At 54.9% G+C, this 23,922-nt stretch overlaps 10 protein-coding genes across 10 annotated transcripts; 4 read left to right on the top strand and 6 right to left on the bottom strand.

The window, feature by feature from the left end:
- Positions 1-260: 260 nt before the first annotated feature.
- Positions 261-2,087, bottom strand: GPI11 (mannose-ethanolamine phosphotransferase GPI11). The gene is made up of 4 exons (XM_076638293.1): positions 1,484-2,087; positions 1,105-1,355; positions 804-912; positions 261-641 (listed from the first exon to the last, which is right to left on the bottom strand). Exons 1-4 carry the CDS (start codon positions 1,985-1,987, stop codon positions 423-425), a joined length of 1,083 nt encoding a protein of 360 aa, XP_076501104.1. The 5' UTR covers positions 1,988-2,087; the 3' UTR covers positions 261-422.
- A 2,176-nt stretch (positions 2,088-4,263) lies between these two features.
- BDY24DRAFT_3689 (uncharacterized protein) lies at positions 4,264-6,676 on the top strand. Its single transcript, XM_076638037.1, has 6 exons — positions 4,264-4,736; positions 4,811-4,880; positions 4,958-5,054; positions 5,134-5,163; positions 5,266-5,652; positions 5,790-6,676. The coding sequence occupies exons 1-6, from the start codon at positions 4,724-4,726 to the stop codon at positions 6,540-6,542; spliced, it is 1,350 nt and encodes a 449-aa protein (XP_076501103.1). The 5' UTR covers positions 4,264-4,723; the 3' UTR covers positions 6,543-6,676.
- A 70-nt stretch (positions 6,677-6,746) lies between these two features.
- Positions 6,747-9,808, bottom strand: BDY24DRAFT_3677 (bZIP transcription factor). Its single transcript, XM_076637982.1, has 9 exons — positions 8,900-9,808; positions 8,596-8,774; positions 8,100-8,456; positions 7,931-8,023; positions 7,747-7,847; positions 7,586-7,661; positions 7,439-7,511; positions 7,338-7,354; positions 6,747-7,261 (listed from the first exon to the last, which is right to left on the bottom strand). The coding sequence occupies exons 1-9, from the start codon at positions 9,345-9,347 to the stop codon at positions 7,058-7,060; spliced, it is 1,548 nt and encodes a 515-aa protein (XP_076501102.1). The 5' UTR covers positions 9,348-9,808; the 3' UTR covers positions 6,747-7,057.
- Positions 9,809-10,613: 805 nt separating this feature from the next.
- Positions 10,614-10,978, bottom strand: BDY24DRAFT_373416 (uncharacterized protein). Its single transcript, XM_076638292.1, has 2 exons — positions 10,824-10,978; positions 10,614-10,699 (listed from the first exon to the last, which is right to left on the bottom strand). Exons 1-2 carry the CDS (start codon positions 10,918-10,920, stop codon positions 10,641-10,643), a joined length of 156 nt encoding a protein of 51 aa, XP_076501101.1. The 5' UTR covers positions 10,921-10,978; the 3' UTR covers positions 10,614-10,640.
- A 702-nt stretch (positions 10,979-11,680) lies between these two features.
- Positions 11,681-14,209, top strand: BDY24DRAFT_3623 (uncharacterized protein). The gene is made up of 6 exons (XM_076637882.1): positions 11,681-11,811; positions 11,925-12,160; positions 12,575-12,830; positions 12,948-13,037; positions 13,126-13,471; positions 13,594-14,209. Exons 1-6 carry the CDS (start codon positions 11,800-11,802, stop codon positions 14,076-14,078), a joined length of 1,425 nt encoding a protein of 474 aa, XP_076501100.1. The 5' UTR covers positions 11,681-11,799; the 3' UTR covers positions 14,079-14,209.
- Positions 14,210-14,318: 109 nt separating this feature from the next.
- On the bottom strand, positions 14,319-17,323 carry MON1 (guanine nucleotide exchange factor MON1). The gene is made up of 13 exons (XM_076637863.1): positions 16,766-17,323; positions 16,618-16,692; positions 16,476-16,536; positions 16,315-16,401; positions 16,144-16,237; positions 15,949-16,063; positions 15,734-15,876; positions 15,367-15,669; positions 15,230-15,296; positions 15,047-15,158; positions 14,861-14,975; positions 14,662-14,784; positions 14,319-14,577 (listed from the first exon to the last, which is right to left on the bottom strand). Exons 1-13 carry the CDS (start codon positions 17,247-17,249, stop codon positions 14,560-14,562), a joined length of 1,797 nt encoding a protein of 598 aa, XP_076501099.1. The 5' UTR covers positions 17,250-17,323; the 3' UTR covers positions 14,319-14,559.
- Positions 17,324-17,358: 35 nt separating this feature from the next.
- On the top strand, positions 17,359-19,483 carry BDY24DRAFT_346236 (DUF308 domain-containing protein). The gene is made up of 6 exons (XM_076637624.1): positions 17,359-17,538; positions 17,895-17,964; positions 18,041-18,187; positions 18,267-18,398; positions 18,505-18,614; positions 18,696-19,483. Exons 1-6 carry the CDS (start codon positions 17,531-17,533, stop codon positions 19,270-19,272), a joined length of 1,044 nt encoding a protein of 347 aa, XP_076501098.1. The 5' UTR covers positions 17,359-17,530; the 3' UTR covers positions 19,273-19,483.
- Positions 19,484-20,283: 800 nt separating this feature from the next.
- MRP4 (mitochondrial 37S ribosomal protein uS2m MRP4) lies at positions 20,284-21,044 on the top strand (the record flags this gene model as incomplete). Its single annotated transcript, XM_076637183.1, has 3 exons — positions 20,284-20,609; positions 20,716-20,834; positions 20,923-21,044. Coding segments are annotated over 3 exons (567 nt in total), but the record flags the coding sequence as incomplete, so codon positions are not given.
- A 59-nt stretch (positions 21,045-21,103) lies between these two features.
- On the bottom strand, positions 21,104-21,750 carry BDY24DRAFT_3583 (uncharacterized protein). The gene has a single exon (XM_076637831.1). It carries the CDS (start codon positions 21,632-21,634, stop codon positions 21,281-21,283), a length of 354 nt encoding a protein of 117 aa, XP_076501096.1. The 5' UTR covers positions 21,635-21,750; the 3' UTR covers positions 21,104-21,280.
- Positions 21,751-21,866: 116 nt separating this feature from the next.
- BDY24DRAFT_335261 (triose-phosphate transporter family-domain-containing protein) lies at positions 21,867-23,476 on the bottom strand (the record flags this gene model as incomplete). Its single annotated transcript, XM_076637187.1, has 3 exons — positions 21,867-22,799; positions 22,929-23,151; positions 23,256-23,476. 3 exons carry the CDS (start codon positions 23,474-23,476, stop codon positions 21,867-21,869), a joined length of 1,377 nt encoding a protein of 458 aa, XP_076501095.1.
- Between the last annotated feature and the right edge of the window lie 446 nt (positions 23,477-23,922).

Genomic DNA, 23,922 nt, shown 5'->3' with positions numbered 1-23,922 from the left:
TTTTCATTCTTTCAAGGATGAAAGGTCAGGAACTTGGTGTCTCATGAAAGCAGATTTCGACAGCTAAGCAGATCTTTAGAAGAGGGAGAGTTTGGAACGAGAGACCAGAGCTCATTTACGTCGACGCGTCGTCGTCCTCGTTCTCTCTTCTCCTCTCTGCCGCTTGGTCCGTTTGGCTTCTTATCACTCTTCAAGGAGATTCCAGCTGCATAACAGTCTACGAGAGTACGTCCCTCACGAGAGGCGAAAGAAGCAGGCCCTGGTTGAAGAGAGGAGCTCATCGCGTCGCGTCGTTCCTCTCTCCCTCTCTCTCTCTCTCTCGTTGCTTCTTCGTTCGTTCGCCAGCCTCTCAAGCTTCTCTTTACATCGAACTGTTCTCTTTCTTTCCCTTCAATCCAAGACGACAAGATCTTTTCCCATGTCTAATTCCTCTTCACCTTCCTCCCCTTCGCACCACTGCTCCCTCCGACCTTCTTCTTCTCTCCTCCTCCTCCCACCGCCGGCACCTCTCCTCCAGCAACAGCCGCAACAGGCAACTCCCCAGCCTCCATGATCGTCTCCCAAGCGGTCTTCCCGAAACTCCAGTACTGTCCTGCGATGCAACCGAGGAGGGCTCCCGTGAGAGGAGTGAGAGGCCAGGCCTGAGCGAGGACGCGAAGAAGGAAGGGAAGGGAAAGAGGGAGAGGGAGTCAGTGAGTGCGATGAAAAAGGACGAAGGGTTGGGAGAGGGAAAGGGAGGTTGGTGTGGGAGAGGGAAAGGGAGAGGAGGACGCGAAGAGAAGAAAAGTGTGAGGGATGCTCACCTGCCAGGGTCGATCCCAGTCAAGAGCGATAGGGAAGGCTCCGATCCAAGCTCCGAGGATGGTGAAGAGGACAGGATAGACGACGGCTCGTTCGAGAGGGGTTTGAAGGCTGTTGTGTTGAGAGACGAAGAAAGATGGAGAGGTAGGTCAGTTTCCGTTTTGGAACGACGTCGGCGACGCGAGCGCTCGTTTTCGACACTCCCTCTGAGCTCGATCTTCACCACCCTTCGACTTCCATTGCTCAGATTCCATCCTCCAAGAACAAGAACGAAGAAGAAAAAAAAGCTCGAGCTGTACTCACTCAACCTCGATGAACAACCTCGTCCAAACCCATCTCCCTTTCACGTCCTTCCCTCCGTCCTGCCCCCAGATAGGCGGCACGCCGAGCACCCACACGGGCGTGAAGACCGTCAGGAAAGCGATCACGAGGGACAGGGCGTAGGTTTCCGCTTGGGTTTGAAGGGAGAAGCGGAGAGGAGCTCCGAGGAGGAGGAGGAAGAAGTGCAGGAGGAGGGAGGCGAGGAGGGTGGCTGAGATGGAGGCTTTGAAGGTCTGAAAAGGGAGGGAGGTGGTGGTGGTTAGTTTGGTGGGGTTTCGTTGATGATGTTCTGATAGCATATATGCACTCCCAAGAAAAGGGCTCGAGAGAGAAAGGGAAGGAGGAGGGCGAGAGAGCTCACCTGGACGACCTTGGAGTTGCCTTCAGCCTTCCTCCTCACTCTCTCCTCCTCGTTCTCCCCCTCTCTGTCTCCGTCCTTCTTCCCACCAGCCTTCCTCTCCTCCTCCTGCTCCCACATCTTGCTCATCTCTCCAGCCCACCAAGCAGCCACGACCGCTCCTCCGAGCACGACCCAGACGCTCGTCGCCAGCGGATCTTTGGTCCAAACGGCTACCCACGCCCATTCCGGTCTATCGAGCGACGTCTTGGTCCTCGGGCTCGACAGAGGGAAAGGGAAGGGTGTTTGCGGTAAAGCGAGGAGGATGAAAATTTGCAGGAGGGAGAAGACGGAGAGGAGGGAGAGGTACCGGCCGAGAGGGAACGCTCGGAGGGGACTGAAGGAGGAAGGGAGAGGAGTGGAGGAGGAAGGAGCAGCGCGACGTTTGGGTTTGGGGAAGGTGGGTTTCTGAGCGAGGGAAGTGATGCGTCGGGTGAGATCTTGGGTCCAGTCTTGCAAGACGGACATCTTTGAGGGGAGTGAGGGTTTGAGGGGAAGAAAGAAAGAAGGGAGTCGTCGGTCTCGAATTTCAGAGCGAGCTCACCTTTTTTTGAGGTTTCCTTCCTTCCTTCGTCGTCTCTGTTCCTCTAATAACGACCACCCCAGAGACGAAGACGAAAAACAAAATGAACGCTCTCGCCTCTTCTTCTTCATCCTCTTGTAGGACTCTCTGCTCCTCGTTAACAGCGATCCGACTCTCGAGACGAGCGTATCCTTCTTCGAACCCCTCCTCGTCTTCCACTCCTCCTCCTCCTCCTCCTTCCTTCTCCTCTTCGCCGAACGACGACGACGCTTCCACCTCGACCACCTCTCCCTCTTCTCGCCGCCCTCGTAAACCGAAATGGACACCGACCCAACTCCGGAACCGAGACTACCAATCCATCGGCCTTCCTCCCTCTCTGCCCTCGCACGAAATCGCCTACCAACCCATCAAGCGCAAACGAGCCAAAGCTCTCGAAGCCGCCCGTCTCCTGAAACTAGAGAACGCAGGAAGGGATGCGGAGGGAAAACGAAGAAGGGACGGGAGTGCGTGGTTGAGCAGCGAAGAGTTTGAGTTGAAGTTGTACAAGGACGATCTCAAGGAGAGGAAGAAGAAGCTCGCGTTGGACGAGATGTTGGGGACGGGAGCGATAGCGAGGAAGAGGTGGGCTTGGGAGTGGTTCAAGGAAGGGAAGGAGTTGAGAGATATTGGAGTCAAGATGGCGTGAGTAGAGGTGGTTTGGTTGTGTTGTTGGAGGGAGAAGGAGGATCGAAGGAACGAGTCGAGCTCACCACCTTTCCCTTCTTCCTCCCCTTCCTTTCTTCTCTCTTTCTCTTCCTTTCTCGCTTCCTTCAGCACCCTCGTCGACCCTCCTCGCTCTCAACCCTTCGCCGCACCCCGCATGGTCGAATGGATCCTCACCCATCTCTCCCGTCCACCCCGAGACGAAGTCGTCGTCGAACCCTCCCACCCCTCCTCCTCCTCCTCGCCCACCACCGTTCCTCCTACCTCCTCCTCAGGACCGACCCGTTCCAAATACATCAACTCGCTCCACCTCCTCACTCCCACCCTCTGGAACCGACTCACCGAAGCCCACCCTTCCTGGCAAGGCTACACCTACACCGAAACCGTCGGCTCCCAACTCCACAACGAGACCCACGCCAACATGGCTCTGTTCGATCTGCTCTGGAGGAACGGATGGAGAGGAGAGGGTTTGCTTTCTCCTAGGCTGGTCGGCGATCTGAGGGCCAAGGAGGTCGAGGAACGAAGCTCGCCAACACCTCCCGAACCGACGACCAACAGCTCGGACGCGTCGAACGAGCAGGAGGAAGAGATCGTCACCGTCTCTGAAACTCGAAACACGATGAGGATGATGTGGGACAAAGCAGGAGAGGACTGTCCCATCCCAGGAGACGTCATGCGTTCCTACCTCGCCTTGCCAGCCCCTGCGTCCGAGAACGTCGAGGTCGGGAACGAAGGAGGCTGGGGAGCAGCGGAGGATCTCGCCGTCGAAGGGGAGGAGAGGGAACTCGACTTGCTTCGACAGGATCAACTTCGTCTAGCGAGGAAAGCAGATCAACTCAGGAGTACCCAAGCTTTAGGAGGACCCGCCGCCGTCCTCGCTTCCCACCCTCCTTCTCCCTCACGAAGTCGCCAACAAAAACGTTCCACCGTCCCAGCAGCACCGACGATCGCTCCAGCTCGAGGCGTAGGAATCGAAGGAGGCGTTCCCGAGAGCGTCAAGATAGCGGAGTTGCTGGCTGCTGTAGGGGAGAAGCGGCGGATCGAAGCTGGTGGAGGGGAGGAGGCGATGAGGAAGAAGGAGGTGGCTCATCGGAAGCAGTTGAAGAACGATCTGGGCTGGTGGGCGGCAAAGGATGCGTTGAGGGAGGAGAGGAAGAGGGAGGAGGGGCGGAGGAGGGAGGAGGCGGTGGGGAAGAGAGGGGAAGGGGGGAGGGGAGGGTTTGAGTTCCAAGGGCCCGAGGGGAGTAGTCCGTGGAAGGAGAAGAGGTTGGAGTAGATTAGGGCGTGGAGGGAGGGTTTTGGTTAGTATGACTTTCTTACTTGCTTTGGCTTTGGATGGGCTGGGAAAGAGAGGGAAGGACGAGGGAGAAAGAACGAAAGGGCACGACGCGTCGCAAGGATCGGCCAACCAACCACCTCAACTCGAAAGGTGGGTTCGTTCTCTCTCTCTCTCGGCGCTTTCCTCCTCGCTCATATCGTTGACCAAACCCCTATCTCTTCTTTCATTCGATCACCATGCAGATTTTCCGAATGTGATTGACTCAAAAAGACGCAGATCTGGATCGATCGCGCCGCCGATTTTTGGTCGCGTCCAAGCCAGAGCTCAACCTTCGTTCCCTTCCCGTCCCTCCTTTTCGTTCGTTCCCTCTCCTCTACCAACCACCTGCCACCACCTCAATCCTGACCTACTGCTATCCTTCCTCTTCCTTCCTTGTCTAAGCAGAAGCAGCAGGTTCGTCCTCACTCGTCCGCGTCGTTTCTCGTTTTTAAGTTCGGATCTGAACTGACCTTTTGGTGCCTTGCGTTCTCTTTCGGGACGAAGCCCGTTCTGAACGAGAAGTTTTTTCTTTCGTGGATCATCTCGTTTGTTTTACCAGTACAGCCCTAAGCGGATTCAAGGGAGCTGGGAGCGAGCGAGAAGGAAGAACGAACCAACCCTTCAAATCCACCACCGTCGAGCTCGGCTCTCTCAGGTCGAGATGTACCTCAGGTGTGAGTGCGAGGGAGCGTCTCTCTTTCTCCTTCGACCTCATTGTTGACTTTCCATTTGTTCTTCATTGCCGTAGCTACCACGAAGCAGCGACGGAGCTCAGCTCAAGTCGTTCGCCCTTGCTGGATGCTTGTCGTTCCCGAGGAGTTCGTCCCTCTTACCTCCGTATCCTTCTTCTCGTACTCCTCTGACTGACCGACTAACTCCTCTTCTCCCTTTTCAGTCGTTCTCAGGAAGTCAAGGACCTCGAGCTCTTCGTTGCCTTGATGCTTCAGTCCAGCTTGCCTCCTCCTCCTCCCGGCCGTGCCGTCGCTGCTCGAGTTGAGTCGTCCCTCCTTTTCGCCTTCACGTGTTTTCTCGTTTCTATCTGACTCTCATCTACCTTCTCCCTTCTAACAGAAAATGACGATTATCCGAACCCTTTCAACGGTTCGTCGTGCCAAAAGAGTCTCCTCGTGCAAACTGACCCAATCCTCGAGACGCTGATCGCCGCCTCGTTCGGTTTCCTGTCCGCAATCTTCTTCCTCCCAGGTCTCCAATCCTACCACGACCACTTCGAATTCGATCAGATCAGCCCCCGTTGGATCCAGCAGACAGGCCATCATCGTCAGCAGCAAAGGACATCGACTTTCGATCTTGGCGGAGGAACGCGACGAGCTCGTCTGGTCTCCGGAGCCCAGCAGTCGTCTCGTCGCTCCTGGAGCTAGGACAGCTGCTTCTGGTCGAGACGCTCCTTTGGGCATGGGAGACCTCAAGGTCGTCGACGTTGAGACGGGTCCCACGAGGAAGGAGGAGCCGGAGGGGGAGAGGAGGGACGCGTCGAAGGCAGAGGAGACGGAGGCTGCGATGAGGTTCGAAGACGTGTACACCAAGGACTTCACGAGGAGGTGTGGTCCGAAGTTCAAGGTCATCGAGGAAGTGAGTCCTTTGAGATTGAGTCAAACGAAGCGAACGGAAGTCGGAGGAGAGGGGAGGGCGGATGGACTGATTCGACGCTCACATTTTTCATCCTCGCATGCTGACTCCTCCTGTTTCCTCCGCTCTGAAACTTTTAGCCCGTCATCCACGTCGGAAAACCAGTCATCCAAAAGCCCTCCCGCGTCTCTGCCCTCTTCTCGACCTCCTCCGAAGACGCGACGACGAACGTCGAGAACGATCCCTCCCTCCCCGTTCAACACCTCGCTACTCGACCCCCTCTCCCCCAATCCCAATCCCTCAGCTTCCTCTTCACCCTTGGAATCTCTCGTCGTCTCATCGACCCACCCAGGAGCAGGAGCGGTAGTCTTCCAAGCGAATTCCAGTCGACGTCGACGAAAGACAAGGAAGCGGAACTCAGAGTCGTCGTCGCCAACTCGCAAGGAGGAAACGGTTCATCGGAATTGAAGAAGATCACGGTCGCAGCGGGTTCCGGTGAACTATCTACCGCCTCCAAGCCGAGCAATATCGAGCAGGACACGAGCCAGTACGAGGAACCTCAAGAGTCGACTCGGACTCCCACTTCTTGCTCCCCCGACGAGCACACTCCCACCCTCTCTCTCTCTCGAACCAACTCCTACTCCTCCATCGGATCAGACTATATCCCTCTCGATCCCATCACACCTCATCTTCTCAAACCTACGTCGAAGCGACGACAAGTCGAATTCACTCCTCCTTCTCGATCTCCCCCGCCTCCTCCCCTCCCCTACGACGATTGGGAGCTCAAACGCTCGAACGCAAAGCGAACCGTCAGGATTGGAACGGGAAGAGGAAGGAAAGGTTTGGGGTTGAAGGTGGTGGGTGAGGAGATGGGGAAGAGGCGAAGGTGGTGAAAGAAGAGGAGGTTTGGTTTCGCGTCATCGTCGCGTCGTTCTTTCTTTTCGATTTTTGTCTTCTTTCTTTCTTCCCTCACTCTCCGTTTCTCACAACTATCCAGCTCAATCTTTGAAGGAGCATACATTTCGAGTCATAACGTTGAGGATCAAAAGCGTCGCGTCGTTGGGCTCCTGCCACCGCGTTCTCTGACCTTCGCCGCGTTCTGTACGAGATAAAAGGCATGCAAGACGACGAAGAATGCGAACATATAAGAGAAAGAGATATCCCAGAAACAACAAAGGAAAAAGCAAGAGAAAGCTAAGCACGAAAAGCAAAAGGGAAACGTAACCGATCAACATCGCATCGTCGACCTCTTCTACTCACACACACCCATCTCGACTGTTTCACTCTCTCCTTCCTTCTCCGCATCTGACGAGCTTCGAACTGCTTCAATGATGAAAGGGCCGCTCTCTCGGCTCCCCTGAGGATCGGTTCCGAGAACGATTTCCCTGAAAGTCGAAGAGGAGGAACGTCAGCGCTCTCGAGCGATTGATAGAAGGGAGGAAGCCAGCGATAAGGAGCAGTACGAATGAAGCTCTACTGACTGTATAGTAGCACCTCGTAGGGTAGCCGGAATTGGGCGAGGAGCAGCGAAGTATCCACTGGCGAGTCCGAGAGGAGACTGAGGCACGATGGGCGGGTATCTCGAGCAGAACGACGAGGGAAGCTTCCAACCCTGCGAAGAAGATGTCGGAAAGGACAGGGAGCGTCAGCATGGTTGATAAATATAGCCTGGAGCCGATAGGACGCACAGTCACATCCCAAACGTCTGGGAAGAGGCAAAGAGAAAGACAAGGTCAGTCGATCGATCTTCGACCGAGACACCGTCGAAGAAGGCGCGAGGTCAACTCACCTCCGTAGATGGTGGTTTCGTCGATGAGCTCCGAGAGAAGCGTAGTGAGGTTGAGTTGACCAGATTCAGATGCCTGAGAGATCGAAGGAGGAGAGGTCAGCGACTTCGTTTCTCCTCGGCTTCGTGGGAGAAAAGAGGACGACCCACCTTCGCTATAGTCAATCTGGCGAGAGGATCGGGGAAGAACTGAAGTCTCTTGTCGATCGTGGTGGACTCGAGATATCTGAAGGAAAGAGAACGAAGAAAAGGGAAGAGAGAGTCGGTTGTCGGTCACCGGTTTGAGGCCTGCGACGCTCAGATCTACTCACGTTCGATCTTCCTGGGAGAGAACCCTCTCATCGTCGTAGAGTCGTTTCTGGGAGGACGTCTCGCCGAGAAGACGAAGGATGAGGAGTTGAGTCGATCCGGCCTGCAACGAAATTGTGACGCGACGCGTTAGATTAGTTGGGTCGGATGCGAGCGGGGACGACTCAGAAAGAGCAACGGACTCACGAGTTCTTCCGAGACAATGGCGGGAGCATCGATTGCACTAGATTGGTCTCTCGTGAGTCGCTGGGTTCCATGGCTGGAGTTGATCTCGAACAACTGTAGCAGAGCAGGCGGTGAGGATGAGTCGAGAGCTCACAAGGAGCAGGAGAGGGGAAAAGAAGCAGGAACGAACCTTCTTCTGCCATTCGACAGAGAGCTGCTTGTTTAGAGGAATGTCGTCGTCGATGGTAGGTGGTTGATTGAGGGTTGCTAGATCTGCGAGTTGATGAAGAAGAGTTGCTGGATCCGAGGGAGGATTTGACGTCGAGAAGGCTGGATTTGGATTCTCTCCCATAACAACATCGACCAAAGGAGATCGTGCATGGTTTCGAGGTGAGTTGGGGATCGAGAGGGAGTTGGGAGTGTGAGAGGCGGTTGAATCGAGAGGGAGGGGCGTGAGCGGGGAGGAAGTCGACGACGACGCGTTGGGTTGGGAGTCGAAGGGTGAAGGGTGAGATAGAGAAGTGACCGAGTGGTTATCGGCGAAGAGCTGGAGTACAAGCAGGTAGAGGAGAAATAAGAGGAAGGAAAAGAAGACGTTCAGTCGTTGCGGATCCGTGAAATCGTCGCTGTCTCCCTACGATCCCGCCCGCTCTTCCACGCATCGAAAAAGAGAGGCTCAGACTCACGAAGGCGAAAGGGAAGACCGACGACTCTTCTGTCGAGCCAGGGTGCGGCGAAGGAGCGTAGGAGTTTTGAGACGACTCGACGGGAGGGAGTTGAGGGAGCTGGAGCGACGAGCGTTCTTGAGACGTTGGACTTGTCCTTAGATGAGGCGAAGAGGGATTGAACGGCGAGAATCCGAGTTCTACACATCGAATGAAAGGAGAAAAGGAAAAACAAAATGTTAGCTCTCTTCGAGTAGGTCCAAGATTGGAAGACACCGTCGTCGCCTCTCCGCGTTGGCCGGTGAGTGAGCAAAGGAGGACGTACGAGGAAGAGCGATTTTCGATCCTGTATCACTTCCCTCCTCTCTCCCAGCAATGAGCCTCCCAATCTCAGCCTCTCCGACTCCAAGCCCTCTCAGTCTTTCAACCAACCTTCCACAAACTCCCGTCAATCGAGCGACCTCCTCGTCGCTCCTCGTCGGCGACCAAACCTCCCTCTCGTCCTTCTCGCTCCTCTCCCCACCACTCGTTCCCGACGTCGAGGCCACAGGTTGATGAGGAGGAGACGAAGAAGGCTGTTTGGATCTCGCCCCCTTCTTGGGGATAGGAAGAGGAGTTGTTCCAGTGAGAGAGGCGAGTTTGGCATTTTCCTCCTCGAGTTCTCGGACTCTCTTCGCTCGTCGCTCCCTCAGGGCAGACTGCTTCTTCCTGTTTCGTTCTCGGGTGAGCTCCAGTTTCTCGGCTTCCGATAGCTTGTCGGTAGGATACTTCATCCTTTGCTTTCTTGGTGGGTGCGAAGGGGAGGGAAGGGCGAGGGAAGGGAAGGGAGGGAAGCTGAACGAAGAGAGAGAAATCGGGTGACGAAAGCAAGTCAGTCTCTCTCCTTCTCTCTGTGCGTTTCAGCTCGTTGGAACTGACTTGAGAAGAGCTCTTTGAGAGGCTGCAAAAGAGCCCAAAGATGACCAAGGGGGGGAAGGGGAAGGGGTTGAGGGAAGAAGGAAAGAAGGAGGGCGACGAACTTCAAAGGTTCGGTGAGTCGCTCTCTGAGCTCTGAGTCTGGGCGCGGGCGAGAAGGCGATCGAGATGTTTGATTTTTTTGAGTCGGTCCCGCCCTTGAGAAAAGCTTTCCCTTCCTGGAAACGTGTAGGAGGGAGTGGAAGGTTGTAGGAGGAGAGAGAAACCAGAGAAACACAAACTGCGAGAAGACAGAGGAAGCAGGGGGAGGGAAAAACCGCGAGGTGACTCCCTTTTCCGTAGCTTTAAGAACCTCAAATCCAAGTTTGGACTTCGCCCGAAAGCAGGTACAGAGATTACAGACCTGTAGATGGTCATACTGTGTTTGAGGCAGCGTCCTTCTATGTTCACTTCGGTTCGTGACGAAAAATCAGGCAATCGCTGAGTTCGACTCGACGCGTCGTGCACTCCTTCACGGCTTTCGAAGCTCGGAGCCAATCGAAGAACGCCCTCAGAACTGAAGAGCTGATTCGTCGAGCTTACATTTTCTTCAACATCTAGTCCGAGCCCTTGAAGGGTTGCTTTGAATAAAAACAGTCGCCCTCGTCGACGCGACGGAGAAAACTTGAAGCATCATCGAGAGCTTTCTTGACGTGGCAGAGGTGCTTAGAGTGTAGAGATTAACATTGCTGGCAGTCTTGCCGACTCTCTTGTACAGCGCTGGTCGACGAGCCCTTCCCAAAGACGAAAACTTCGAAAGGGCCGACGCGTCGAGTTTGGAAACATCGCCGTCGCGAGCTCGATCTGCTCTCCCTTCTCTCGCAAAGAATAAAAGCGAAAACTGATTCTTTTCCTACATCTTATCTCTCGGATTCTACGGGAAATGGTGCGACGGGAAATCAAATTCTCGAGGAGAAGGATCCGAACCGAAAGCTCCCTCTTTTAGTTTCCCGACGGCTCCTCTTCTCTCTCCCTTTCAGAAATCTGCCCCGTCCAGCGTGGGTCGATGCCTGCGCAGGTACTGACCCCTTTCTTGGGTATAAAATCCAGTTCGAAGCTGAACGCTTGCCACCCACCACCCACCACCACCTCTTCTCTCAAACCAACTTCACTCAACTCCCTTCACCCAACCAACCCAACCCCACTCCTAGCTTGATCAACCATGCCTTACGCGAGTAGCTCTTCTTCTTTCTTTGGCTACCTCTCGCAGCTTCCTCGTCTGCTCAGGGGGGTTTGAACGACGTCGACGACCCGAGCTGACTTTCTTCCTTTTTTTCTTTTCTTGACCTCTACAGCAAGCCGAATGCGAAGAGACCAGCCAGGTCTGCGAGGGATGCGATTGTGGCAAGGCCAACGCCGAGGGAGAGGGGCAGAGGCAGCAGTAGGCGCCATCAGGAGGAAAGGAGGGACGTGTAGATAAGCAGGCGAGGAGGAGGACGGGCGACGATGGATATCAAGACCTTTTGATGCATGCATGCAGCACCAGTTCTTGAGCTGAAAGCTTCGAGAAAGGAAGGAGGACTAGGAGAAAGTTGTGCTGCCCAATCAGATCGAGGGCAGGGCAGGGAAGAGGGAAGGATCCAAAGATCGCGAGCGAGACGCGTCGGCGGAGCTCGAGACCAGCGCTTGAGAGTCTTCCTTCCCTTCTTTGTCCGAATTTCGCCCTTCTTCCCGTACCCTTTTGATTCATCACGCTCATCGGTTGGTGACATTTTTTTTCCTGAGAGGTTGCGCTGGCTTCAGAAGCTCAGGCTATCGCTCTTTGAAATCAAACGCGTCCGGAAAACTTCAAAGCTTCAAGCAGCGCGAAGCCCTGGCTTTCCTAGACTTCCAGTCTTTGATTCTGCTTCCAGACTGGATCGCTCTCAGCATGGTCACACAAAGCTTGGGGGAAAGGGAACGAAAGGAGAGAAACATTGAGTCGCGACCTCGTCGTCTGCGTCGCGTGTTTGTCTTGGAAAAGCTCGATGGACATCTTACGGAAAAAAAACTTCCCGGTCAGAAAAGCCTCTCCTCCACTTCTGGAAGCAACCTCCTTCCTCTTTGAGATCGATTGACGCGAAAGTCTTCTCTGGGCAACGCACACAACGCAGAGGACGAGATCGAACGAACTCTCTTCGGCGCTCCTGAATCGACCTCTCTCTCTTCCTCCTCACGCCCACCTCCCTCCCTCCCCCTTCCTGGTCGCCAACTCCCTCTCCTCACTTCCCTCTCCATCTCTCACTCACCCTCGCTAGGTTCTGGATAATCTCTCTCTCACAATCTCTCAAGATGGCTGCTTGCGTGAGTGTTTTTCCCTCTCCTTCATCCGGCAGACGGACTCATCCCCTTCCTCCCTTCTCCTTCTGTTTGCTCTTCTCACGCTGACTCTTGTGCTTCTATCTCATCTCCTGCAGACTCCTGAAGCTACCTCCACGGTCTTCTCTTCGTCCTTGTTCACCGACCTCATCCCTAGGACGTCGACCTTCACGTCCTTCACTCCCTCCCTTTCAACCTCCTTCGATGAGTTGACTTTCGCCGATTCAGTCAACGGGAGCATCGTCGTCTCACTCTCGACTAGGACCAACGTTCTCACGTTGAGCGTCCCCGTCGTAGGAACAACTGTGTTGACGTCGACGAGTGTTGGAACCAGGTGAGTCAACAGATCAGGAGAGGGAGGAAGGAAAAAGCTGAGCTCCGAGCTCGAGCAGAGGAAGGGAACGGGTCGTCTGCTCGTCTTTTCAGACGTGTTTTCACGGTGCAGATACACGATGGTGCTTGGGGATGGGGTAGAGAATACTCTTGGAGCGGCTCGCCTCGGAAGAAGGACGGCATTCTGCGAAGAAAGGAGGAGGAGGAAGGAAGAACGGAACGGTGAGGGCTGAAGGAGGATCGACCTCGTTCGGTCACTAGCACGATGTGCTTCTCCACCTTCAGCCTTTCGTCGTTCCCTACCTAGCTGCTGCACTACGACCGAACTTCCACCTGATCGCGTCTCTCCCGTTCCAGCTGCTCTAAAATCGAAGCTGACCTCTTATTTCCTTCCGTCGCCGTTCCTGCCTTTTAGCGTCATCCCAATCTCGACCCTCTTCTCCTCGTGCCCTGTAACCTCTTCCACACCCACCTCTACTACACCCTCCACTACCTCTTCTCTCGTTACGTCGAGCTCCGCTCCCCCTTCTTCCACCGTCGCCTCCTCTTCGGTCGTCTCCTCCTCCGCCCAATCGTCAACAACCGCGTCCGCCTCGAGCTCAGGAACCCAGACAAGTTTCACGACGATCTTCTACACGTCTTTCGTTTACACTGATGGAACTAGCAGTGGAGTGAGTTCCAGCATCTTTTCACCGTTGATGGCAGGAGAGGAGGGAAGGCTGGGCGCGGAGGGACGAGCAGCGAATCGGACGCTGACCTCTCGACCTTTTTCTCATTCCCCTTTCTAGGTCCTGGTGGCTTCCGGAACCTCTCTGGCGTCTTCGAACTCTGGTACCAACTCTGGAGCGATTGCTGGCGGAGTCGTTGGAGGAGTCATTGTTCGTGCTCATTCTTCGTTTTCCCTCCCTTCTTCCCACCTCCCACGACTAACCTTCTCGTTTCACGTTCGTTTTCTGCGCCTACCAGGGTCTCGCTCTCATTGCTGCTGGCTTGTTCCTCTTCTTCCGTAAGAAGAAGTCCCAGAGACGTCAATCCGCTATCTTTACCGGCGCCGACATCTTCGATCCCACCACCCAGGAGAAGCCTCTTCCTGCTGCCCCCGCCGGAGCTGCTGCTGGTCGAAGAACGAGCTTCCTCGGAGGAGTTGGAGCCGGTGGATCGAGGAGGACCAGTGCGACCGCTGGAGACGGAGGACTTTGGGGAGGAGCAGCTGCTGGAGGTGCGGGAGCGCTGAGTTCTTCTGACAGGAACGAGTTCCGAGAATCCATGGAGGACGAGAACAGTGCCTTCGGAGGTGGAAGGATCGATCCCTGTGAGTTCCTCTTCTCGACAGCTAACTCGTTCCCTCTGAATTCTGAACGGACGCGTCGACTCGAAAATAATTGCTCGTGCTGACCGCGTCGTTTCGCTCTCTTCCTCTTCTCCTCGTCTCAGACGCCTACAACCCCTCCCCCAACGCTCCTCCAATCCTCCCCATGCCTAACCAAAACTCCGAGTACAATTCCAACGCCTACAACTCCTACGACAACAACGGTCCCACCTCTCCCTCTCCTTCTCAACGTCAATCGTACAGCAACCAGCAACACGCTCCTCTCTCTCCCCAACACCAACCTCACCTCTCGCCTCACGAAGGAGCCTACTCTTCCGCTCCCACTTGGGGATCAGGTTTCGTCGGATCGTCCTCCCAGTACAGCGGAGGAGCAGGAGGTTCAGGTCCATCGTCTTCAGGGCACGGTCACCCGCTCCCCAGCGCTCCTCACTTCCCTTCAGCGATGCCTGCTACTTCTTCATTGGCGAGCGTGAAGCAAGCCGAGGCTGAAGCGGCTCGAGCTGCCGCTGAGCAGGGACGAGGAGGATCCGTACTCGTGCACGATGACGGAGGACGACTTGACGGCGACGCTCCCCCGTCCTACAACTAGAAGCGGAAGAGAGATGCTTCTTGTCTATCGGTCTAGCTGGTCTGGTCCTTTAATTTCCCGGGTCTCGTTCTCTTTCAGTGTTTTTGTTTTGTTCTCGCCATCCGTTCTCGTTCTCGGTCGTCAGTTTGTCCCTCTCGTTGTTCCCCTCAGTCGGCTCGTTTAGTCTATACATCAGCAGGGGAAGTGCTTTCTTCGTCTCGTTTATTTATTTATCTCGATTTACCCCCGTACATTTTTCTCTCGCTATATCAATACTCTCGTTCTACATCCTTTGTCCTTCTTCCCTTTCACCCTCCCGTCGAGACTGTGACTCCCTCGCATGGTGATCGAACCCGCCCCAACGGCTCTTTGTCGAGCTGCAAAAACGTGTCTCGATGCGTGACTTTCCCGGAGCTCGAGGCTTCAAGCGCACGAAGCGCCGAAAAGAGTGCATCGATTCGAAACTTCGACGCGTCTTCCCGACCTTCCTTCCTTCGTCTGCTCAGAAGACCGGCGCGTCCTTCATGGCACCGATCAGAGGAAAATAAGCAGCGATGTTAGTGAGGTGCTCGAAGGCGACGAGAAGCATCGAACACGTCCTCACCTTCAAAAACAGCGAAGCTTCCTCCTTCCGAATCCAACGAGCAACCTTGTTCGCAACCGAAACGCAACCCGTCTTGGGGAAGGACGCCGGTAGGGTCAAGTACAGCTCGAAGGGTTGAGTGAACTGTAAAGGAACGAACCAGGAACAACACGATGTCAATGAAATGTAGAAGGAAGAAGAAACAAAAGGGAAGACTCACCCAACCCAGAATCGATTCCTGAGTCGTTCGCACGTAAAGAAGGCTGAGAGGCTCCGCTCCTGGGCAGGATCTCGAGTGAAGAGCGTCGTGGATTCGTTGGTAGTGGGTGAGGAGCCTGTTTGGGGAACGAAGAGTCAGGTCGAAGGAGAGGGGAAACGGGAGAAGAGGAACGAGAGCGAGACGGACCTTCGTTGCTCGTCGAGATCGTCGTACGGAGCCTCCCATCTCGGTTGAGTGAGTTGAACGTTCGTACAGGACTTATAGAAGAAGTGGCGAAGACCGGGGATGTTGAGCTCGCCTGTGCAGAAGGAAGCACGAGCGTCAGCAAGTTAACGCGTCGACGATGAAAAGGGCTCGAAGCCGACTGACCGACTCCGAAAGGATGAGCTGGAATGGCGTCCGATATCCGATCGAGAAGACTTGCAGACTCCAGCCGCTGTACACAAAGACAATTGAAAGGTCAGGAAGGGCCGAGGTAAATAAACCAAGCTCGAAAAGCAACTCACCTCACAAACCCGCCTCCTCCCCTCTCTCAACTCCTCGAACGCGCCCTTATCCGAGCTAACCCAAACCAACCCGACTCCCTCCCTCACGAACGTCACGTACACATGCAAGAATCCCTCCTGGTTGAACTTCGGAAGACAGATGGGGAGCCAGCTCTCGTTGTCGACCTGACGAAGAGCGGGAGAGGATCGAATGAGGTTGAGGAGTAGATGGAGATCGGTTGGGTGGATGGAGTGTTTCTTGGGACGAAGAAGGGTGACAGGGTTGAGAGAGGGACCGGCAAGAATGAGGGAGTAAAGAAGACCCTGCGAGGACGAAGGAAAGGTCAGAGGGAGGGAGACAGAGAGGCCAGAGGAAGAGAGGGCTGACCTTCGATTTCGAGGAGAGGAGGAGAGCTTGACCTGCTTCGGCTCGGTGAAGAGGATTGATTCGTAAAGGTTCTAAGCTGTGGCTTAGAAAGCTGAAGTCGTACTGAAGGGTGTCGATCAAGCTGCTGAAGAAAGTATCGGTGCCTTGTGAAAGCGACGAGAAGAAGAGTCAGAACAAGACGCGACGAGACGCTGGAGGAGGTTCGAGAGGCTCACCTTCCAGCAGCCGACGAAGATCAAAGTTTCCTCTCCGGGTGAAGATACGTTTCAGCTGTCCACCGGTGATGATGCTGAGGACTTGGAGATGAAGATATTCGAGATGGACACGAAGCTGGAGAGACCCGCCGACGAGCAAGAGAGCGAGATCAGCTCCTGAAGTCGCTTATTCAGAAAAGGAAGAGCTCGACGCACCACTGATTCTGGCTCTCTCCATGTCGAGACGCAAGCGTAGTATAAAGGAGGTCGGAGAAGAAAGGCGATCTTGGAGTCGCCTGAGGTGATGCATCTGAGAGAAACGGACGCAAAGAGAAACGATCAGCTCTTTGAATCAGCGAACTAGAGAACTGAGAAGGAAGCGCGAACCTTAGCTTATCACCCTCGTCTTCCAAGAATATGGATACCAGGGTCTGAATGACTCCCACGATGGTGTTGAGATCTCCTTCGTCCGAGCTGAGAAGGAAGACGTTTGGTGAGCTCGAGCCCTTGACTTTCCCTCCCTCATGACCACTGGATGAAGGACTCACCTGGCATAAACGGGTTTCCCAGCATCTGTGAGGACGTAGTACTTTCTCGGAGTGAATCGACCTGGCAGACAAGAAGAGGGACCGAAAGATGAGCTTGAGAAAGAAGGGTCGACGGAGATGAACGAAGGCAGGACGAGCTCACTGAGACTCGTCGATGGCTCTCCAGGAAGGTCTTCAACGTCTGGAGACAAGACACGTTCTTGCAGATGATCGTTGTCTGAGTGTAGAGTAAAAGATGAGTTAGCATGGTACAAGAAGAGAGCGAGAAAGTAAGGGAAGTTTGAGCTCACTAAAGACGTCCTGAGCTCTCGCCTTCCCCTTCCCAGGGTAAGTAGCTCCAGGTCTACCGCTCAAACTCCGCTTGAGCTGATCTCTCAGAGCCTTCCCTACATCCCCTATACTCTCTGCACCTCCTCCAAGCTGCTCTGAAGACGATCTAGCATCCTGATCTGAGGGCTGAAGCGTCGTTGGTGAAGTCGATCCCGAAGCGACGCTCGATCCTCTTGTGAGCTCTGCACTGTTTGAATCCTCCGTTGAAGCGTCGAGGGAGGGATCCTGATTCGGTAGAGAGTCGAGCGAGATCTCGAACGAGCTTGAGATGGAAGGTGGACGGGTTGAAGAGGGCCGACTTGAGGAAGGAGATCGTTGTTGGATCGAGGAGGAGGAGAGGGGTCGAGTGAGGCGAGGGGGAAGAGCGAGAGATGGAGAGAGCAAAGGAGGACCCGCGAGTTGAGGATGTTTCCGTAAAGGTGTAGAGGGTGGAGAAGAGTCCATCCTGGAAACTCAATCGATATTTCGCAGGTCGTAGTTGGAGGGAAGGTGACCCAGCTGCAAAGGAGAGGAAAGCGATGCTCGCTCCTTGCTCTTCCACTTCCAACCTTCACCATCAACCTTTCTCGACCTCGTCTCTACTTCCTCTCTATACGGCGGACGTCTCTTAGGACCTGGACCTTACCTTTTCAAGCAACACACTCGTCTTCCGGAGCAATCCAGGACAAGCTCCAAGCTCACCTTCTTCCTCCTCCCTCCCTCCCTTCCCTTCTCGAGACGCAAGAATGGTCAAGTGAGAGCTCCCTTTCCTCCTTTCCAACCGCTCTTTAAACGAATAGAACCGTAAGGATTAAGGGGAGGAGGCGCTGGAGGCAGCTGGATCGCTACAAGAGACATGAAGCGGAGAGTAGGAGGGGAAACGTCACCTCAGGAGGGACAAGAGGTCGCCCGACTCGCTCTCCTCCTCCTGCTCCTTCATCAACGCTTTGAGCTCTGTTGTTTCGTGCGGATAGATATGGTGATTGCGAGAAAGAGCTCGTTTGCTCCTCGACGCGCTCTGATGAGATCACTGTCTCCTCTGGTCCAAATCACAAGCTGACCTCCCTTCACCTCCCTCTCTCCTTCTCTTCTTCCCTCCCGCCCTTACAGCGCCGAATTCGTTTGCTGCTGCATCCCTCTCATCAACGTTGGGATCTACTTTGTGCTGCTAGAACACCTCGTTCGTCTCCCGTCCCCCTTCGTCTCCTCCTTCCTTGCTTCGTTCGAGCTCACCGCTTCTCCTCCTTCGTTTTCAGGTCGCTGGAATAGCAGCAGGAGTGCTCGCCGTCGCCTCCCCAACCATCGTGGGATCTTCAGTACCCAACTTCTCCATCTGGATCTTCGCTATACTCTGTTTCATAGTGGCAGGGGTGCAGATCCTTGGTTTCGTCGGCGTCGTCCAGGTTCGTTCGCGTCTTTCCACTTCCTCCCTCCTTCGCGTCGTTTCCGAGATCTGACACGACCTCTCTCGTCGTTTCCTAGGAGAAGAAGGGTCTCTTCAAGGTCTACGCTTCGGTCAACATGGCTGCCGTCCTCGCTACCTTCTCCATCGCAGCCGCTCTCGTTCTCGTCTCTGGATTGAAACGAGCGACTGCCATCGCCGATTGTCAATCTGTGAGTCGCTCTTCCCTACACGATCCAAGCCACTCGAGCCGAATACTCTCTCTTCCTCGAGTTCGATGAACTGACTACAGCTTCTGGCCGTTTTCCGCCCTGCCAGACCTTCTACGCTCCCTCGACGACCAACTCCTCCACCTCCATCGCTCCTCTCGCCGATTCAGCCAACAAGATCTGTACCATCTTCACCATCGTCGATGTCAGCGTCATGGGGTGAGATATCTGACAATCTCTTCTCTCAGTCCCTCACAGAGCTAACGAACTCCCTTCCGAATCGCTTTCCCTCTCTCCCAGCGGTCTCTGGGTCCTCCTCTTCATCGTCCAAGCCTACTTCCTCGCCGTCACTTTCAAGTACAAGAAGGAACAAGCAGAAGATCACTCCCGCTACAACAGCATGTACTCTCAAAAAGGAGGCTATCCAGGTATGGACGCTGAAGATATCCCTCTCTCTTCTTCGAACCCTCAAGGAGACGTCTGGAACACGAGACCTTCGAACGATTCCCTTCGATCCCCAACAGGGTATCAGCCTCCCGTCGGATCGACCAACATGGCTGGAGGTCCTTACAACAACCCTTCGAACCAGACGGAGACGAGTGGATACGCTCCTCAGACGTACGGAGACGAGCAGAACCGAGGAGGAGGGTACAACGATCATCCCAACGCGTACGGAGTGAGGGAAAGCTATGAGGGGCCGAGGGATCCGTATACTCCTGGAGGAGGTGGGGATGGAGGGTTCGTGCCGCCGGCGGGGCACGAAGGGTACGGGAGGGAGGACGGGAGAGGAGGAGGAGGAGGAGGGAACGCTTGGGAGCAGGAGCAGCAGCAGGGGAGGCCGACGTGGGAGCAGGAGCAGGCGTATGGGAGGAGGTAGATCTTAGCCCTGTCTTCGTCTGTTTCTGTTTTGCGAGCGTAGATCGTTCTTGTCGTCTCTGTTTTTGCTTCTCTCCTCTTCGTCGCGTTTCGCGTCCTTGCTTCGTTCTCTCTTCTCCCTCATGTTTTGCTTTGAACTTTTTCTCCCTCACGTCCTTCGTTTTTTAGTTCCTTATCTGCTTCTTCTCATCATGGACATTCTCTCTCTCTCGTTTGGATCCCGAACGGAAAGGACGAGCTCCGAACTCGACAACGACGCAACGACCTCTTCTTCGAAATCGAGGAGCGACGTCCAAGCCCTGCCTTCTCCTCCAACGACAACCTTCCCTCTCCCTCCTTCCCTCCGTCTTTCTCTTCAGCCATGTTCAGCACCGTTCGTTCCTCGTCACGAGCGCCAATAGCATCCGGTAAGCATGCCCTTCCAGTCTTCGAGCCTTCTTCTCCTTCTCCTTCAACGAACCAAAAAAAGGTGAAGCTCACTTCCTTCTTTTTCCCTTCCTTCCTCCCTCGTCCGCCCTCTCTCCAGCTTCCCGTCTTCTCTCCCACCCATCTCGTTCCCTCTCCTCCTCCTCCTCTACTCTCCAACCTCAGCAGCAACAAGTACAAGAAGGAGGAGAAGCTCAAGCTTTCACTTCTCGTGAACCTCCGAAGTACATTGGCCGACCTGATCCTCTGGAGAAGCTCAAAGTCCCTGCGTGGCAGTTGGAAAGGGCGGATACGATGATGAAGGATGATATCGGTGAGTACGATCTCTTCGAGTGTGTATATGCGTGCGAAAAGAGGAGAAAGAAAGAGCTGACGATCTCGTCTTTTTTGACCTCGACCTTGCCTTTCCTCCCTTCTCCTTCCCTCGAACCTCGCCTCCTTCGTTCCCTCTCCCTCCTTCCCACTACACCCTCTCCGACCTCGAACTCTCCATCTCCCTCCACCAGACCGTGCCCTCGAACCCCTAGGATCCTACCAAACGGAAACCGAATGGACTCCTCTCCTCCCAACCTCCTCCCCTCCCTCCGCCTTCGAAGTCTCCATCTCCCACCTCGTAGCAGCAGGAACGCACATGGGCCACAACCCTAAACTCACCCAATCAGCCTGGCACCCTTACCTCGCTGGTCGTCGTGCTGGAATGGACATCATCAACGTCGAGCACACCCTGCCTTCGCTGAGGAAGGCGTGCGGGATGGTCAGGGATTTGGTCAGGGACGATGGAGTCGTCGTGTTTGTAGGGAAGAAGAGAGCGGTCAAGGTGCCGTTGATGAAGGCGGTGGATAGGTTGGGTGGAAACGGACATGCTGTGACGAGTAGGTGGATTCCGGGGACGTTGACGAACGCGCATGTTATGTGAGTAGAGAACGAGCGAGAAGGGGGAGGGAGGGGTCGAGGTCGAGTCGAAGCTGACCTTTTCTCGTTTCGTTCTTGCTTCGTTTCTTTTCACTCTCGCTCGCAGGTACGGACCCGACGTCGTTCTCTCTGGAGCTCACGTGCCAGATCTCATCATCTTCCTCGATCCAGCGTCGCAGATCCACATCATTCGAGAGGCCAACACCCTCAAGATCCCGACGATGGGTGAGTCTCGTTCTTCCTCCCTCTTTGGCTCTCTTCGTGCTTCTCGAGAGCTGAGCTGACTCTGCTGCTTCTGCTATTTCGCCTGCAGCCATCTGTGATACGGACGTCGATCCTCGAACCGTCACCTACCCCATCCTTTCCAACCTCGATGTTCGTTTCGACTCTTTCGTTCTCTCCCTCTTCCCTTTCTTCGCTCCTTCCAAAAACTGACGTTCTTCCTTCTCTCCTCTCCAACTCCTCTCCCTCCCACCCACTCTCTCTTTCCACCACGGCTCGTCCCTCGCCTCTCTAGTCCACCCGATCCACCGAACTCATCCTCGGAGCTCTCGGACGAGCAGGAGAAGAAGGTCTCCTCGCTCGCATGGGTCGACCCGCTGGAGCTCAGCTCGCCCTCGTCCCCGGATCCTTCCAGGCCAAGATCACCAACTTGCGAGATCCAGAACAGCTCAGTAGGAACCAAGGCGCGGACGACAAGACGTGGTCGTTGAGTCGGGCCAGGGTGGCCAAGTTGGACAGGGAATCGCCGTCGGGGAGGAGGTAGACAGGTTGAAGGGAGGAGATGTGATGCTGAGTGATTGAAGTGGTTGAGCGGGCTTGGGTTTGAGAGAGAGGGAAAGAGAACGAGAGAGAGAGAGGTGGAAGGGACGAGGGGAGAGTGAGAGAGAGACGCGTCTCGACTCTCGTCTTTCGATGGCACGGAAAAGAGAGGCAGGAAGTAAATTGTGGTCTCGATTAACACGTTCTTCTACTAACGAACCTAAGAAAGAGAAAGAGAAGAGAAGAAACGAAAGCAAAAGCATATGCAGGAGGACGAAGATAGCAAAAGGGAAAGTGGGAAGAATAAGGGGAGTGGGGTTCGGAGGGACGCGATCTAGAGGGAGTACGAGCTAATGATGAGGGACGGATGACCATAGAGAGAAAGAAAGCAAACAAGGGAGGGAGGAGAACGCTACGAGGGGTTACAAAAGTGAGCGAACGAGAAGAGGAGAGACGAGAGATCTAAAAAAAAAAAAAAAAAAACGACGAAGAGAGCTACGACGTTGCTCCGTTCGGAGGATGGTGCCGAGGCGGAGGTTGCAGAGGAGGAGGTTGATGGCTGTTGTGACTGTGGTTGTGATGCAGTCCATTGAGCGAAGACGTCCTAGGATCGTTGGTCGAGTACTTCGTTCCGAAAGGCGAGATCATCGCCTCCCCTCCTCCTCCTCCTCCTCCTCCTCCAACCCCCATCAACTTCGAATCTCCCATCGAGCTAGGCAAGAAACTCCCCTCCCTAATCGCTTCAATCTTCCTAACCTTCTTCTCCACCTTCTCGACTTCTCCCTTCGCGTTCTGGTACATGTACAACCCGACGAACGTCAACGCGATCCCCATCGCCTGAATTGGATGAACCGACTGGCCGAACCAGACGATGGCCATGAGGATGACGACGATCCGTTTGACGAGGGAGGCGATGGAGTAGGTGACGGGGGAGGTGGACGAAAGGATGGTGAAGGCGAGGATGTTTTGAGCGAAGTGGGACATGCCGTTGAGGAAGAAGTAGTAGAGCACTTTTTGGATCCGAGGTTCGGCTCCCGAGTTGATCCTTCGGTTGGAATCGGCGAGGATGGGGAGGAAGTCCGAGTAGATCCAGAGCGGGATCATAAAGGTGAAGGCCATCGAGCTTGAGAAGAAGAGGAGGTTGATCTTGTCGAGTCGACCGCTGGTGGAAGCGGACCCGTCCTTGGAGGAAGCGTTGGCTCCGACGGTGGAAGGGACGATCTTTTTGAAGAAGATGTTGGAGGAGACGAAGACGAGGGTGGAGCCGAAGGCGCAGATGAGGCCAAAGACGTTGGAGGCGGAGACGTCGAAGGAGCAGGCGAACATGACTCCGAGGGTGAGAGGGATGAGAGCGACGTAGGTGGAGGAGGTGTAGGATACGTTGAAGAGGAAACGGTAGGAGAGGACGGTGAAGAGCGGAGAGAGAGCCTGAGGGGAAGTGAGAAGAAGGTGATGGGAGATGGGGAAGGGGAGGGAAGGAGATTGAAAGGTCAGCTCGACGCGAAAGACGAAGGAGCTCGTTTTGGATCGCTGGGGAACGAGACAAGCAAGACTCACCTTGATGGTATGAACCGTGCTAACTGGTACCCTACTCGTCGCTACACTCGAGAAGACATGCCCTCCAATCTGGAACGCTGCCATAGGGAGCACTCCTCGAAGCAACGCCCTGCTCGGCTCCCTCAACGTGCCCATCCCCAGCGCCGGTCTCGTCCAAAGCCAGCAGTAGAGCGCGACGAAGAAGAATTGAACGATGGTGAGGGTTACGGGGAATTTGAAGAGGCTACCAAGAAGGACGAGAAAGGAGGGTCAGCTCAACCGAAAAAGAAGATGGGGAAGAGAAGAACAGGGACGAGAGACAGAGTTCGAGAGAAGAAGGAGACTCACTTGAAGATGGCCTTCCCTGTGTTTGACGAGATTGCTGAGGACATGTACCATAACGAGCAGAGGAAGATGAACTTGAACTGGGAGAGGAAGGAGACCGAGGAGGATCCGAGGATGGATTCCTGGATCTGTCGAAGCGGTTGAGAGGAAGGGTTGGAGGAGGAGGAAGGGTAGGGAGGGTTGGTTGGCGAAGGTGACCGTTGAAAAGACGACGAGGTTCCCATCGAGGGAGCTCGCAAGTGAATAGGTGGTGGTCCTGGTGCTGAGGGTCTCCGGTTCGATACTCCTATGCCACCTCCTGAAGTTTTGCTTGACGGACTCCGAGGAGGAAACGAGTGGTCTTCTTTGGCGGCTCCTCCTCCATTCATCGAGCTCACTCCTCCCTTTTCTCCTGCTACGGGACCTGCTCCGACCTCTCCCCATCCATTCTGTTTGGTTGTACTTGAGCGAGGAGGTGCTGAATGGACTCCGTTGATGAGTTCATCGGGGGAGGAGGAGGTTGAGACGTGAAGGAAGGGAGCTCGAGGCACGAGAGTCGTGAGTCCTCCGGTCGAAGGATACGTGGTAGTACGGCCTCCTGAGACGTCAGGCATACAAGAGCGGGGAGGAGAGGAAGAAGAAGGAGAGCGAGAGCGAGGGAGTATAGAAGAAGTTGAACTTTGAGGGAGTG

This window comes from Mrakia frigida, assembly GCF_051309035.1.
Source record: "Mrakia frigida strain ATCC 22029 unplaced genomic scaffold BDY24scaffold_1, whole genome shotgun sequence".
NCBI lineage: Eukaryota > Fungi > Basidiomycota > Tremellomycetes > Cystofilobasidiales > Mrakiaceae > Mrakia > Mrakia frigida.
Note: the sequence above shows the minus strand (reverse complement) of the source record. Positions and strands in the feature narration are given on the sequence as shown.

Bases quoted from the DNA above. Each gene is read 5' to 3' on its own strand.
- GPI11 (XM_076638293.1), bottom strand. From the start codon at position 1,987: ATGTCCGTCTTGCAAGACTGGACCCAAGATCTCACCCGACGCATCACT. The intron at 913-1,104 runs GTGAGTACAGCT...TCAACACAACAG, and splicing joins AGGTTGTTCATCGAGGTTGA to CCTTCAAACCCCTCTCGAAC. The intron at 642-803 runs GTGAGCATCCCT...GTCCTCGCTCAG, and splicing joins ACTGGGATCGACCCTGGCAG to GCCTGGCCTCTCACTCCTCT.
- BDY24DRAFT_3689 (XM_076638037.1), top strand. The intron at 5,164-5,265 runs GTTCGTCGTGCC...TCTTCCTCCCAG, and splicing joins TTATCCGAACCCTTTCAACG to GTCTCCAATCCTACCACGAC. The intron at 5,653-5,789 runs GTGAGTCCTTTG...TGAAACTTTTAG, and splicing joins AGTTCAAGGTCATCGAGGAA to CCCGTCATCCACGTCGGAAA.
- BDY24DRAFT_3677 (XM_076637982.1), bottom strand. From the start codon at position 9,347: ATGAAGTATCCTACCGACAAGCTATCGGAAGCCGAGAAACTGGAGCTC. The intron at 8,457-8,595 runs GTGAGTCTGAGC...CTTGTACTCCAG, and splicing joins CGGTCTTCCCTTTCGCCTTC to CTCTTCGCCGATAACCACTC. The intron at 7,512-7,585 runs GTGGGTCGTCCT...TCGATCTCTCAG, and splicing joins CCAGATTGACTATAGCGAAG to GCATCTGAATCTGGTCAACT.
- BDY24DRAFT_373416 (XM_076638292.1), bottom strand. From the start codon at position 10,920: ATGGCGCCTACTGCTGCCTCTGCCCCTCTCCCTCGGCGTTGGCCTTGC. The intron at 10,700-10,823 runs CTGTAGAGGTCA...AGAGCTACTCGC, and splicing joins GTCTCTTCGCATTCGGCTTG to GTAAGGCATGGTTGATCAAG.
- BDY24DRAFT_3623 (XM_076637882.1), top strand. The intron at 13,038-13,125 runs GTTCGTGCTCAT...TGCGCCTACCAG, and splicing joins GAGTCGTTGGAGGAGTCATT to GGTCTCGCTCTCATTGCTGC. The intron at 13,472-13,593 runs GTGAGTTCCTCT...TCCTCGTCTCAG, and splicing joins AGGTGGAAGGATCGATCCCT to ACGCCTACAACCCCTCCCCC.
- MON1 (XM_076637863.1), bottom strand. From the start codon at position 17,249: ATGGACTCTTCTCCACCCTCTACACCTTTACGGAAACATCCTCAACTC. The intron at 16,693-16,765 runs GTGAGCTCAAAC...CTCTACACTCAG, and splicing joins GAGAGCTCAGGACGTCTTTA to ACAACGATCATCTGCAAGAA. The intron at 16,402-16,475 runs GTGAGTCCTTCA...CTTCCTTCTCAG, and splicing joins GGGAAACCCGTTTATGCCAG to CTCGGACGAAGGAGATCTCA.
- BDY24DRAFT_346236 (XM_076637624.1), top strand. The intron at 17,965-18,040 runs GTTCGTCTCCCG...CTTCGTTTTCAG, and splicing joins TTGTGCTGCTAGAACACCTC to GTCGCTGGAATAGCAGCAGG. The intron at 18,615-18,695 runs GTGAGATATCTG...CCTCTCTCCCAG, and splicing joins GTCGATGTCAGCGTCATGGG to CGGTCTCTGGGTCCTCCTCT.
- BDY24DRAFT_3583 (XM_076637831.1), bottom strand. From the start codon at position 21,634: ATGCTTTTGCTTTCGTTTCTTCTCTTCTCTTTCTCTTTCTTAGGTTCG.